Source organism: Bos javanicus, chromosome 6 (genome assembly GCF_032452875.1).
Source record: "Bos javanicus breed banteng chromosome 6, ARS-OSU_banteng_1.0, whole genome shotgun sequence".
Lineage (NCBI taxonomy): Eukaryota > Metazoa > Chordata > Mammalia > Artiodactyla > Bovidae > Bos > Bos javanicus.
Genome location: NC_083873.1, coordinates 114,301,385 through 114,314,179, shown reverse-complemented (window position 1 = coordinate 114,314,179; position 12,795 = coordinate 114,301,385). Strand labels below are relative to the sequence as shown.

Genomic DNA, 12,795 nt, shown 5'->3' with positions numbered 1-12,795 from the left:
AGATTTAAATAATCCCATTAGCTTCTACATCTTAAACCCTAGTGCCTTTCCCCAAAATAATTGGGAGGCATTTAGTCCCTCTGGTTTTTATTTCCCGGGGCATAATCATGGTGCAGCTTCTGCATTAAGGCCTAGCGTGAAGGCGGGGTTGATCCCGTGACGCGGGCAGTGGCTGCATCCTCGTCGTCGTCCTCATCGGCACGCTCCCCGTGTTAAGCGCCTTTCCTGTCGTGTTGTCGCTTTACTGACATTTTCACGAAAGTGTGAAAACCGCACTGTTACATAAAATGCTCTTTCTGCCTCTTCGCCTCACCAGGCCTCCTCTTCTGAAGACATGGGCAGATGGATTGGGATTCTGCTGGCTGAGACGGGGTCCTCGACGGACCCCGGGGCCCTGCACTACGACTACATAGACGTGGAGGTGTCCGCGAGCGTCGTTCAGACGGCCAAGCAGACCTTCTGGTAGGTCCTCTGCCGGGGCAGACGGTGCTGACGTTAAACGCCTTTATTTTTTCCCTAGTTTTCCCCTTTTCTGTAAGTGTGTATCTTTAAAGGGGGAAAAAAGAAAAACAACGGAAGACTCTCCTTTTCTGTATCAATGCAGATTTTGGTGAAATATTTGTCATTTCAACCATCTGTGTTTTCTATTAGAACAGGGTTTGGCAAGCTTTTTGTGCAAAAGGCATGACAGTAATATTTTTGGCTTTGCAGACCAAATGTTAAAACTGCTTAGCTCTGCCACTGCGGTCACAGACATAAATGAATGGACATGGCTGTGTGCCAATAAAACTTGATTTGCACACACAGGCAGTGGGCCATATCTGACCCATCGACTGTAGTCTGCTGACCCCTGTATTAGGGAAACAATTCTATAAAGCAGAAATAATTCTCCTTATTGTATAAGTGAAGACTGCATTTTCAAAGCCATCAATCATATACTTTTAAAACTTCAGTGTGATTTTTTTTAAGGGCTGTTACTGTATAAAAACATTTAAACAATGAGTATTTCTTTCACATAATCATGGCCAGGATAATTAATGCAGCAGTTCTCAAAGTATGGTCCACAGACTGCTGTGGGTATTCAATACCCTTTTTAGGCAGTCCCAAAGGTCAAAACTGTCCCCATAATGACACTAAGAAATTATTCTTCTTTGCATTTGCATCAGTGATGCAGAAGGAACCAGGGGCAGAGGGGTAAGTTGGCAGGTACCTTAGTACTATCTTAAGTGGTCGCTTAACAAGGTGCTGTGACCACGGTCACCACCACGCCTTTATAGCAAAAGAAGGTGGTGGGTTCACTTGAGACGTCCATGGTCCAGCATTGAAATTGTTCCTGTTTCTGTGAAGAGCCAGAGAGTAGATATTTTTTATTAACGCTCTTGGGTCCACGTCTTTTTGCCATTTGAGATGTGGCAGGCAGGACACACAAGTGCTTTATTGACTGAACTCTAGTGTTGTCCCAAGGAAACGCTCTTATGTGACAGAGTCACGAATTCAGCAGCTCCTCCCCAGCCCACCACCTTTTTTTTCCATTTTTACCGGAAAGAACAATTCACAGGCAAACTGTTGTTATTCAGACGTAGGCATTTGCAGACACTTTTTCGAAAATGAACCGAGCGAGCCTCTCATCTCGAGGAAGGTGGCTGGCAGTGTTTGTTGCCTGAAATGGAGTTGAACTTTGACCGAGAATTGAGAACCCTAGGAGCGTTCTGTCTTCCACTCCGAGCCGACGTCTTCCCAGTACGCAGACTTTTGTGATAACACTGGTGGTGATGTTAAGTGTGATTTTTGATATTGTGTAATGAAGTGTGTGCATTTGGAAGGTCTGCATCAGCCATGCACAGGTCCAACGTCCCTCCCACAAGCAAGAGAAAGAATGGGTATTCATGCCAAAGCGGACAGCAGGTTCACTGATACAGTGTCAGATTCTACATGGCAACGAATCGTTAAGAAATTACCACTCGTTGAGTTTTGGTGTAGTATCAAAGAATATCTTCCATGATATTCTGGAAAAACTGTTAAAATACACCTCACTTTTCCAACTAAATATCTGTAGGAGGCTGGATTTTCTTCGCCTACTTCAACCAAAACAACATATTGCAACTGGCTGAATGCAGAAACAAGTTTGGTAATCCATTGTCTTCTACTGAGCCAGACATGGAATAGATTTACAAGCATATCAAACAGGACCATTTTTCCCATAAAAAAAATTTTAAAAAGGTATCGTTAACATTCATAAAAATATGTTGAAATACAGTGGATTTACTGCTGTTATTTTTGAACGAATAAAGGCGAACACATTCCCGAGTTTCAGTTGCAAGTGCCGTCAGCCTCGGAGTGAACACCCACATAAACCAAAGCTCTTCAGCGTCTTCGGTAGGGTGGAACGTGGTGTAGAGATTTAAGATGCAGGAGGACTGCTCGTCTGCCGGAACACGTCTGTGAAAGGAAAACACGGCTGGTTCCTGTTCCGTGCTGTGCAGAGCAGGGGTCGGGCACCCTTTTCTGTGAAGGGCAAGTCAGCGGGCACGTTCAGCTTTGCAGAAAGTTCGCCAGCACGACCACCCCACTTTGTCACCATGCTCAGCTCCCCGTGGTCCCCAAAAGCAGCAGGGCGGTCCTGGAACCAGTGGACATGGTCGCTCCCAGCAGGGGTTTGCTGGGTCCTTTGTGTAAAGTGATGCTCTGTGAGGTTCCGCTGGAAGGAGCACCGGGCCAGGAGGAAGGGACCCGGGTTCTGTCCTGCTGCACCAGGTCCTAAACGGAAAGGTTTGAGACATGTCCGTCCTCACCTGTCAGTGTCCAGCTTCTTTTTGTAGAACACAGAGTCTAGGTAACGTGATATCTGAAACGTGGGGCTCTCGTAGCTCTGATCCCTGGATTCCCGCTTCTGTCTCTCTCGTCCTCGGAGAATCTGGACTGGGGCTCGAGGGAGGCGGATTGAAACAGAGCAGGTGATGGAGTTGTATGATCAGCAAGTGACGATAAATATACCAACAACTGTTGGCAAGCCCACCCGGGCCTCGAAGACCCTGAAACCCTTTGAGTACGAAGAAGATAAACGCAGCTGTTTGCACTATTTGTCTGTTTAACATCAACATCACCGTCTAACTTTTCCACACAAGTGGTGTTTGTGGGGCACTTGAGCAGTCTTGAATGGGGTTGTGGGATGAACGTTAACTTAATGCTTGGCTAGGGGGCTCGGTAAAGTAAAGATAACGTCGGCCTGTATTAGGAATCGGGCTTCTCTGGTGGCTCCCTGGTAAAGAATCTGTCGGCAGTGCAGGAGACCTGGGTTCAATCCCTGGGTCGGGGAGATCCTCTGTAGAAGGAAATGGCAACCCACTCCGATATCCTTGCCTAGAGAATTCCATGGAGAGAGGAGCCTGGTGGGCTACAGTCTGTGGGGTCACAAAGAATTGGACATGACCGAGCAGTTGAGCATGCACTTGTTAGGAATCAAGCCACCATGTTCCACCCAACTAAGATCAACGGCCTTGACAAAATGAGTTAATCCTATACAACTTTACCGGAAAACCTCCAGGAACGTTAGAGGATTTCTGAAGTCAGACCACCTGTACTCTCTCACTTCTGTTGTTTGAAAACCAGAGTGACAGTGATCAAGTGCTCACTGTTCTGTTCATTCTTGTTATTTTTTTTCCCATAATAAGATTCTAATTAGGAAAGTGTAAGTAAATTACAGTGAGTCTCCTAATTGTATAGTAAATAAAGCACATTTAAAGTTGTTTCTAAGGAAACGTAATACCCTTAAGTCCAGTTTTGCACAACCCGCACATCTGCTGCTGCTGCTGCTGAGTCGCTTCAGTCGCGTCGGACTCTGTGCGACCCCATAGACGGCAGCCCACCGGGCTCTGCCGTCCCTGGGATTCTCCAGGCAGGAACACTGGAGTGGGTTGCCATTGCCTTCTCCGTCCGCACATCTAGAGTGACATAAAAGAAAGGAGTTCATGGTCATTAACTGTACTGTTTGCACGTAACTAGTTTCGAAAAGCCTCTCATAAGTCTACATGTAACTACAACAATAATAAGCAAACTGATAACAACATTTAAGAGAAACCCTGATGAAAAATATTTCCCCTAGGACCCAGATGAATGGAATATTCATCTGAACCAAATATGAGAAGGTCACATTTTCGAAAAAGGAACATAGATTGCAATTTTGAAAATTGATTTATTAAAAACATGCACAAGTTTATGGCTGCAAGAATCTTTGCCGCCCCATTAAAATCTTTATTGGAAATGTCACTTAGCAATAAAGTTTATTTTTATTTATTAGTTTTCTGTTAAACCTTCTGTAACAATTAAGAGAGAAGAGATTTAACAGGGAAACCGTTTTCAAAATATAAAATATGGTAGCCTGACAGTGTAATAAATAGTCTAAGATTAATTTCTGCCTTTATGTAATTGGCAGCCAGTTAGCGAATCTTTTCGAGGTCATTAGGGGAATTTTGTGTGCATTGATTATGTCCGAAGGAGAAAGGACAATGATATATTTTGGGAAGAGGCAGTAGAGGAAAGAATAGTAGTGTGAGGTCTCCTAGAAGAAGTGGTCTGTTGAAGAGTATTAGTAACAATGAAGAGTCGAAGCATGCCTTTCCGTGGCCTGTTTTTAAATAAGACACGATATAGAGGATACAAGGCAGATGCTCTCAAAGTTTCTTCTGGAACTCGTTTCAAGTCGTGCTGGGTAGGAGCCCGTAAGAGAGCCGTGGCAGCACTGGTGATGCTAAAAGCTGTGGATCAGTGTGGATACAGAGAAGGGGGCAGACAGACCAGCGGGAGACCGCCACCGCAAGCCACCCTCTCAGCGGAGTCCCCGGGAGATCTTATTCCAAAATGCAGCTCCTGAGAACACGGGCGAACCTTGAAAGCGTTACGGCGTTGTGAGAAGACGATGCGCTCTGGAGACGGGTGGTGTTGCTGGCCGTACAGCAAGGCGCACGTGCCTGGGGCCCCGGAACGGGCACTTAAAGGTGCTTCAGCTGGCGGCATTTCTGTTGTGTGCACTTTACATATATATATACACACACCTCCCGGGGGCCGTAGTGGCAAAGAACCGGCCTGCAAATGCAGGAGACGCGGGTTCAATCCCTGGGTCAGGAAGATCCCCCGGAGGAGGGCACGGCAACCCCCTCCAGGATTCTTGCCTGCGGAATCCCCATGGACAGAGGAGCCTGGCAGGCTACAGTCCATAGGGTCACAGAGATTTGGACACAGCTGAAGCGGCTGAGCATGCACATGTATTTCTGTATCTTACGTTTTGGGTTTAACAAGTGGCACGTGGCCTCGTGTCTCATTTTAGGTTTCTATGTGGCCAACAGTGGATTGCAGGAAGAGTGTCTGGTCAAAAGGCGAGGGACCTTGTGTTTGGTCTTGGATCCCAGAGACCTAGCTGGGGGGCCCAGGTCCCTCTCTGAGAGACGACAGGCAGCCTGGCTGGTGGCCGAGGTCTCTTCCAGCTGGGACGGGACATCCTGTGTGTCTGTGACCTCCCGTTAGGTCTTGTGGGTCAGAAGTGACCTGCTGGTGTCTGTTCCTAATGAGTGAGCTTCTGCCCCACCCCTCGTGGTCCACGCTCCCTCCTGGCATCTGTGCCCAGTGGGGACCATGCAGGGGCCGGAGCGCGGAGGCCCAGACCATGCAGGAGACAGCCCCTGGGCAGGGCATCTGTCTCAGAGCAAGGAACAGCCCTGCAGTGCTCACGGGCATTGGAGCACAGCGGGCCACAGACAACCCGTGGGGCCGGGGTGGTCATCCTGTGGCCTTCCTCTCATCACCAGCCCTTCACCCCAAAATACCCTCTAATGGGGTATTTAAACCAGAAAATGTTAAATGTGCATCTGAAAGCAAATCCCATCTGTGTTTCTTGTATTCTGTTTTTCCTATACATTGTTGTTATTTCATCGCTAAGTCCCGTCCGCCTCTTTTGCAACACCATGGACTGTAGCCCTCCAGGTTCCTCTGTCCACGAATTTCCAGAATACTGGGGTGGGTTGCCATTTCCTTCTCCAGGGGATCTTTCTGACCCAGGGCTTGAACCCATGTCTCCTGCATCTTTTCCTAAATATATGTTAAAGTATTTTAAGTACAGAACAATCATATGCATTTTTGTATCAGGAAAAGAGTTACTTTGTGAGACGGCTGTGTGTCCCGGGTGGGACTCGCTGTGAGTTCTGTGTTCTCCCAGCAGAGGGCAGCACTGCACCCGAGCCGCCGCCCGTGCTCAGGCGGGTGGGTGGGAAATGCAGGTTTAACCCCAGGGCGGATCCTGTACAGCCCCTTCGTCTCATTCTCTCAGGAGCCAGGAATCCCAGGGCAGCTTTGTCGCAAGAGTCTGAGAGGCAGGTCTCCCCTTCCCACTTGCTGCCCACAGGTTTGCTCATTTGCCCTGTTTTTTACATTCCTCTAGTTACCATAGGAATGTCAGATCCCAAGAAAAAGCAAAATTTGAAAAAACAGATTTTTTGTTTTGTTTTAAATTTCAGGCTATCTTAGTTTTTCCCATTGGGAAAATTGGAGAATCTACAGGGTAGTTCTTCCCTCGACATTGAGGGTTTTCACTTGTACCACGAGCAGACCGTTCACACGTTCCTTCCTTCCCTGCTTCCTTCATTCGTATTTGTTGAGCAGCTTTTATCTGCTGGCTGTCACCCCGGCACATGAGGAGTAGAGCTGGTAGAGGTGTGTCCTCCTGAAGCTGAGGTTCCAGTGGGGAAGGCGGGCATCCGTGCGTCACGTGTCGGGGGATGATTAGCGGTAGGAAGGAGCAGGGACAGCAGAGGGGTGCAGGGGGGGAGGGGACGCTGTTTACCTGGGGTGAGTAGGGGGTGAGTAGGAAGGAGCAGGGACAGCAGAGAGGTGCAGAGGGGAGGGGACGCTGTTTACCTGGGGTGAGTAGGAAGGAGCAGGGACAGCAGAGAGGTGCAGAGGGGAGGGGACGCTGTTTACCTGGGGTGACTGGGAAAGAGGGGTCTCAGAGCTGCAGGCAGAGAGCCGCTGGGGGCCTGGGGTGAAGAGCGGGAGGGGCGGGGGCACGGGGAGTGGGCTTGGTGCTCGGAGCCTCACAGATCACCAGCTCTCATGTGGGTCTCCCGAGGGCTTGGGGTGGCCGCCCTCAGGTCCCCAGAAGTTCCGGGCGGGAGGGCAGAGGAGCGGGAACAAACACTCAAGGAGGGAACAAAGCTCAAGAAAGGCTGTGGGATGGGTGCTCTAAGGTGCTTCTAGAACAAGGTCCATGAACATGCCCTGAGAAGAGCCACAGAGGAGATACCTCGGTTTTGCAGGCCAGATGGTCTCTGCTTCCAGAATTACCAGGCTCATGAAAAAGGCATGTGGAAAAAAAGGAGACACAGACAGTTTATCAGTGAAGGGTCCCGGTAAATAAAGGTGTTCCGGTCAAGCTTTATGGGCAGAAGCAGGCTGAGCCCCTGCTATAAACTGCTGAACGCCGGGTTATTTGTGGCACACCAGGCGTGTGCAGGGCCGCTTTCCGAGGCCCCGGCAGACTCGTCCCCGGTCTGTGCTGCAGTCCCAGGCACGGATGACGTCCCATCCTGCAGGTGAGGGTCCGCCCTGATGGCTGTAGAACACCCGGTCCTGCCCGGGTCCTGATGTTTCTCCACCCGCAGCCACGGACAGAGCCCAGGCACCCGTCAGCGCCCCCGGAGGCTCAGTCATCCACCGCAGGGTCGTAACCCGCTTCCTCTCTTTCAGCTTTATGAACCGGCGTGTTCTGTCCACTAACCCCTATGTGGGGAGCACCTCCAATGGCTATGCGCACCCCAGCGGGACGGCGCTTCACTATGATGACGTCCCCTGCATCAGCGGTTCGGTGAGTGTGGTGGGCAGAGCTGGGGGTCAGCTGTGCTGGAAGGGAGGCGCCCGTGGGTCCCTGTGACTTCCCCTCCTTTCGGCCTAAACGAGAGAGGCAGGATGAAAACCACACTCCACCTCTCTTGTGTTTGACACCCTGTTTGCCTTAATCCACGTGTGAACCTGAGGGTCATTGGCCCCAGGAGCCGTTTGTTATTCGCGTCAATGCCGTTAGCCAAACACCGTCAGAAATCTCCATCAGAAGGGTGACATTGCCGCAGGGTAACGACCAAATTGCCAGCTCCGGACACCTTCCTGCGTCCTCAGGGTAGCTGGCCTCCGAGTAGCTGGGACTCTCATCAGTGGAGGATAAGCCGGCCGGCCGGCCTGGCCTGCAAGGCCATGTTCAAGTGCGGGTTGAGATGAAAGGGGCTCTGTATTAGGTCATGGGCGTAAGGGTGTGGGCAGGCTTCGAGAGCCCGTCCCAGTTGCAGAGCCCAAAAACAGGCCCGGCCATTCGCCCCCTTGCCCCCCATCCCCACTCCACCTTCAGCTGGGGTCTCCAGGACTGGGGGAGCTCTGGCTCGTGCTGTGGCCGTAGCCGCCCGCCCTGCAGAGCGGGACCCAGGAGCTCAGGGAAAGCCCGTGGTGGCCCCACAGGAGCAGGTCCCAGGCCAGGCTCTGGGCCCTTTCCCAGGCAGCCCAGCTCTCGGGGTCCACTTGCTAGTCCTGGGGAAGCCTCCCCCGCCATTGTAGACCAACCGCATGGGACAGTCTGCTCCTCTGAGCCTTTGGCCTCAGCCCCAGATGTTTTGAGAACATGCAGCCCTGCCTCTGTCTCGCTGCCCCAAGGCCCCCTTGTGAACCTTGCCCCCAGAGGGGTTTCTCCCAGGGCACGTGGTGGGCAGAGTGGTGTAGAGAAAGCCAGGACCTCCACAGACGCCCGCCTGGGCCCCCTGTCCCCGCACTCCAGTTAATGCCACACAGGTTCGGGCAGCCCAGGAACGAGCACAGCTCCCGCTGGCCCCGAGCTGAGAAGCTGCCGGCTCCGAGACTCTGCACTGAGGAGGCAGTTGTGCACGCGCGTCGCTGGGCGGGTGGAGTGAGTGATGGAGCGTCCAGCGTTCAGGCTTCTGACTCCTTGCCTAAGGGCTCCTTGGAGATCAGGCCTCTCTTTAGACTGTCGTGCCCCCTCCTGGGCGCGGTGACCAGGCCCTCTCTTTTGGAGGCGCCCTCGCTCCTCAGTTTGACAAAGTTCATACTTTTGAGCCTCGATACCTGCCGTTTTAGTAGCGTTTCAATTTCAGTGATTCTTTCCCTTCGCGTCTCCCCGAGGCCCAGGTGAACGTGCATCTCGAAAAGGAGCTTCTGACAGGCGCTCACGCACTTCTAACCCGCAGGTGCGGTGGAGCTTGTTTTCCAAGTTTTCCATGTGACCTAATCCTTTGGTATTTTAGGAAGAGGATGGTCCCGTCTAGACCATCTTAATAACCCGGGACAAATATATGCTAGGTTGTCATTATGAAACATTCACATCCATGTTTATCTGTAGGTATTGTTATTTTTAGATTATAGATGGGTCCCCAGCACACAAAAATAGACACACTGAAGTGACTGCAGCGGAACGAAAACATTCCTACAGTGAAATTTTAAGCCTTTTCTATTTTTATAACAAAAGGCCGTAATTGCATTCTGGCAGAAAGGAACTCTGCCAGGATATAAAAATAGACTAAAATAAGTATAGTACATGAATTAATATTTTCTCTCTCTTTTTTTTTTTTTTAAATGCAAAGCAATTTATAAAGACCTTTAAAACTTAAACGAATCTGGCCGTGGTTGTGAGTTTGGGTTTTAATTTGTACTTTAATATCCATGTTCTGAAGTGGCTTGTAGCTATTTTAATCCTTTGTATAAAGGTTCTCCACTGAAGCAGTGCCATTGTATCAATTAATAGTTTGAAGCATCCTGTTTTCTATGGTGATTGGATTTCTTTCTTGTAACAGCCTGTGATTTTGGCCGTTGCACTTTCTTCAGGCCTAACCAAGTATGGGATGCTGGGGATGCTGGCAGTCATGAGACCCACAGAGCGTACACCCAAAGCCCGCATGGCAAGCTTGGGAGGGTCTGCGGGTGTTCTGCGCCCAGCCTCTCCTGGCCTGGGGGGGGCCTGAGGTGCAGACGCTGAGGGCCGTGTAGTTACGGACTCAGCCCTTCGCTCTGGCTCTGCCTCCTACAGCTCCTCTTGAGCTCCGTGCCTTAGTCTCCCCTACTTTGTAAGATTCCTGGCAGAATTCTGTGCATCGTGCATCAGTTTTACTGTGAAATAAGATAAAGTGCTTGCTGGTATCTTAAACTCACTATTGACCAGGGGATTTTTTTTCGGAAACCAACGCCTGTCACCAGTAATCTGTTGTGTAAGTGACTATTGATACATCTCCCATCAGCAATGCTTGGGTGATGAAGGATGTATTAACACATCTCTGATCAAGAAGTTAACACATTTTTTCAGGAGAACCAGAGCCCCTGATCTCCGGATGGACCCCAGTTCAGCATCCTTTTCCTTAAATCACGTTGTTCCTGCTTCCTGGATCAGGAGGACTTCCAAAACCCGGTTCTTTAAAGACATGTCAGTTTTGTTTTTTTATCCCCCCAACCCCACTTTAACAAACAAAACAAAACAAAAATATCATTAGCCAATAACCCTGGGAACAATTTAAGGAAAAAAGATATCCTAAGTCCCCAAAGGTAGAAAGGCTCTTCTGAATCAGTTCACCTAGTCGTGTGTGTGTGTGTGTGTGTGTGTGTGTGTGTGTGTTGCTGACAACAGCGTGGGGCATGCACGCGTGTTCCGGGGTGCTTGCTAATAACATCTCTTGTGCTCTGCTTCCTGCGGCTGGGGCGCCAACTAACCACGCGCTGTGTGTGTTCCAGTGGGGCCCCGACGACGACGTTCCCGCGCCCCGCAGCCGAGGCCTGGGAGAAGAGGCGCTCTATGATAACGCCGTCCTGTACGATAACTTGCCGTCTCCGAAAATCTTTGCTCGCTACCCTCCCGCTGACAGGAAGGCTGCTAGGCCGTCTCCTGACAGGCTGTCCTGTAACCACTACAAACACCCCGCCTCCTCCGGCCTGCCCTCCTCCCCGTCTGTCACTAACACCTCTTCCGTGGGGAGGGCGTCTCTCGGGCTCAGCTCACAGGTACAGCACCCCCTTCTGTCGTCTCCTAGAATCTCTCAGTCACTCTTCTCCTGCAGGGCCTGGCGGCAACAGGGTATCCACCAGCTCGCCGTCAGTGAGCCCCATCAGGGGTAGAGCGCAGTCTTCCCCTCAACTAGAGTATGATCTGCAAATGCACTCGGCGTCCAGCCACCCAGGGACGGATTACAAGAGACGCAGAGCTTTAACCACGTTATGTACCAGCCCGACTAGTTCAGGGGGCTGCCCTGGGGACTCAGAGGTCAAGAATCTGCCTGCAATGCAGGAGACCTTGTTTCAATCGCTGGGTCGGGAAGATCCCCTTGGAGAAGGAAATGGCAACCCACTCCAAGTATTCTTGCCTGGAGAATCCCACGGACAGAGGAGCCTGGCGGGCTGCAGTCCGTGGGGTCGTAAAGAGTCGGGCACGACTTACCAACTAAGCAGCAACTGCAAGCCCCTGGTTGCGTTGTCTTTCACCTGCTCCCCCCTCTCTCCATTCAGAGTTCCCCAGGGAACTTTGTGAGTTACGGTGATTAGAGCCAAAGTATTAAAGAGGATAGGGCGGTGAGTTTCCAGATTTCTGAGCTGCGGGTTCCTTTCCTGCGTTTTCGTTGCTCGTACTTCAGGAAGGGTGGGCTCCACTGGCAACTGCTTTCAGACCTTAGAGCAGGATTAATCCCAGGATTACAGTAGGCTCCCATCACGAGTATAGGCGTATACTCCCTAAAATGGAGTAGGTAATAAGGCTCTTGGATGATCACGGAATGGTCCGGAATCTTGACATTGAGCGACTGTCCATCCCACACCTGACACTTGTGGCAAACTGTGGCATTTCAGTGTAAATATTAATTTTGTGTTTGCATGCATTTAAACTAAGATCCAAGTGGTGCCTGGAAGAATACTCCACAAACATAAAGCACAGGACCACATTTTAAATTATTTTCTTTTCCCTCCAGTTTTTGGGGTAATCTTGAGAAAATGATGAATGCCAAGTAAGATCCTAGAATTTCAGAGTGTGATAGTTTATAGTGGTTCTTCCAAACCCGCTCTTTTTATCAAAGTTCTGTAGGAAGGTTTTTGTGTTTGATTTCTAATAATAGCTGGAGATGCTGATTCAGTGAGTCTGAGGGCCCAGTCCAGTGCATCTTCAAACATAAGTACTTACATAGAAAGTTTTTTTATGAGTGAAAATGATGTGAAAGTCACTCGGCTGTGTCCGACTCTTTGCCACCCCATGGACTGTACAGTCTGTGGAATTCTCCAGGCCAGAAGACTGGAGTGGGTAGCCTTTCCCTTCTCCAGGGGGTCCTCCCAACCCTGGGATCGAACCCAGGTCTCCCGCATTGCAGGCAGATTCTTTAGCAGCTGAGCCACCAGGGAAGCCCCTGACGCTTAACTTATGAGCACTTAGGTAAAAAGTCTCACAGGTCACATGCTTCACTTACTAGGTGAAGGTATTGACGTGTCTTTTTATTGGTATTGGAGTTCACTTTGGTAAAAATGATGGGACAAAATAGCGTATCTTATCGTATCAGTGTCCCCTGATTAGTTTGGAATCACTTGACATGTGGTTGTTTGTGTTTCGTTTTTGTTCATGTTACTTTCAAGGGGGCAGCATGTTTGCAAGCCACTTACCTTCAGGCTCCCTGCCCTCATTTGGGCATTTAGTGGGCCCGCTACCCTTAACACACACCCGCCGTCCGGGCTCTCGGTGTAGGCGCTGTGTCGTTTAAGCTTTTTAGGAGCCCTGTGGGTGGCATCCGT

At 50.3% G+C, this 12,795-nt stretch overlaps 1 protein-coding gene across 3 annotated transcripts in view; it reads left to right on the top strand.

Annotated features, from left to right (window-relative positions):
• AFAP1 (actin filament associated protein 1) overlaps positions 1 to 12,795 on the top strand; it is a 149,405-nt gene that overhangs the window by 119,660 nt on the left and 16,950 nt on the right. For 2 of the 3 annotated variants that reach the window (XM_061420933.1, XM_061420934.1), the window contains exons 11-12: positions 317 to 462; positions 7,735 to 7,852. In XM_061420933.1, coding sequence (XP_061276917.1) covers positions 317 to 462; positions 7,735 to 7,852 — 264 coding nt within the window. Of the gene's footprint in view, positions 1 to 316; positions 463 to 7,734; positions 7,853 to 10,764; positions 11,032 to 12,795 lie in introns of all 3 variants that reach the window. The other variant, XM_061420935.1, reaches the window with a different exon arrangement.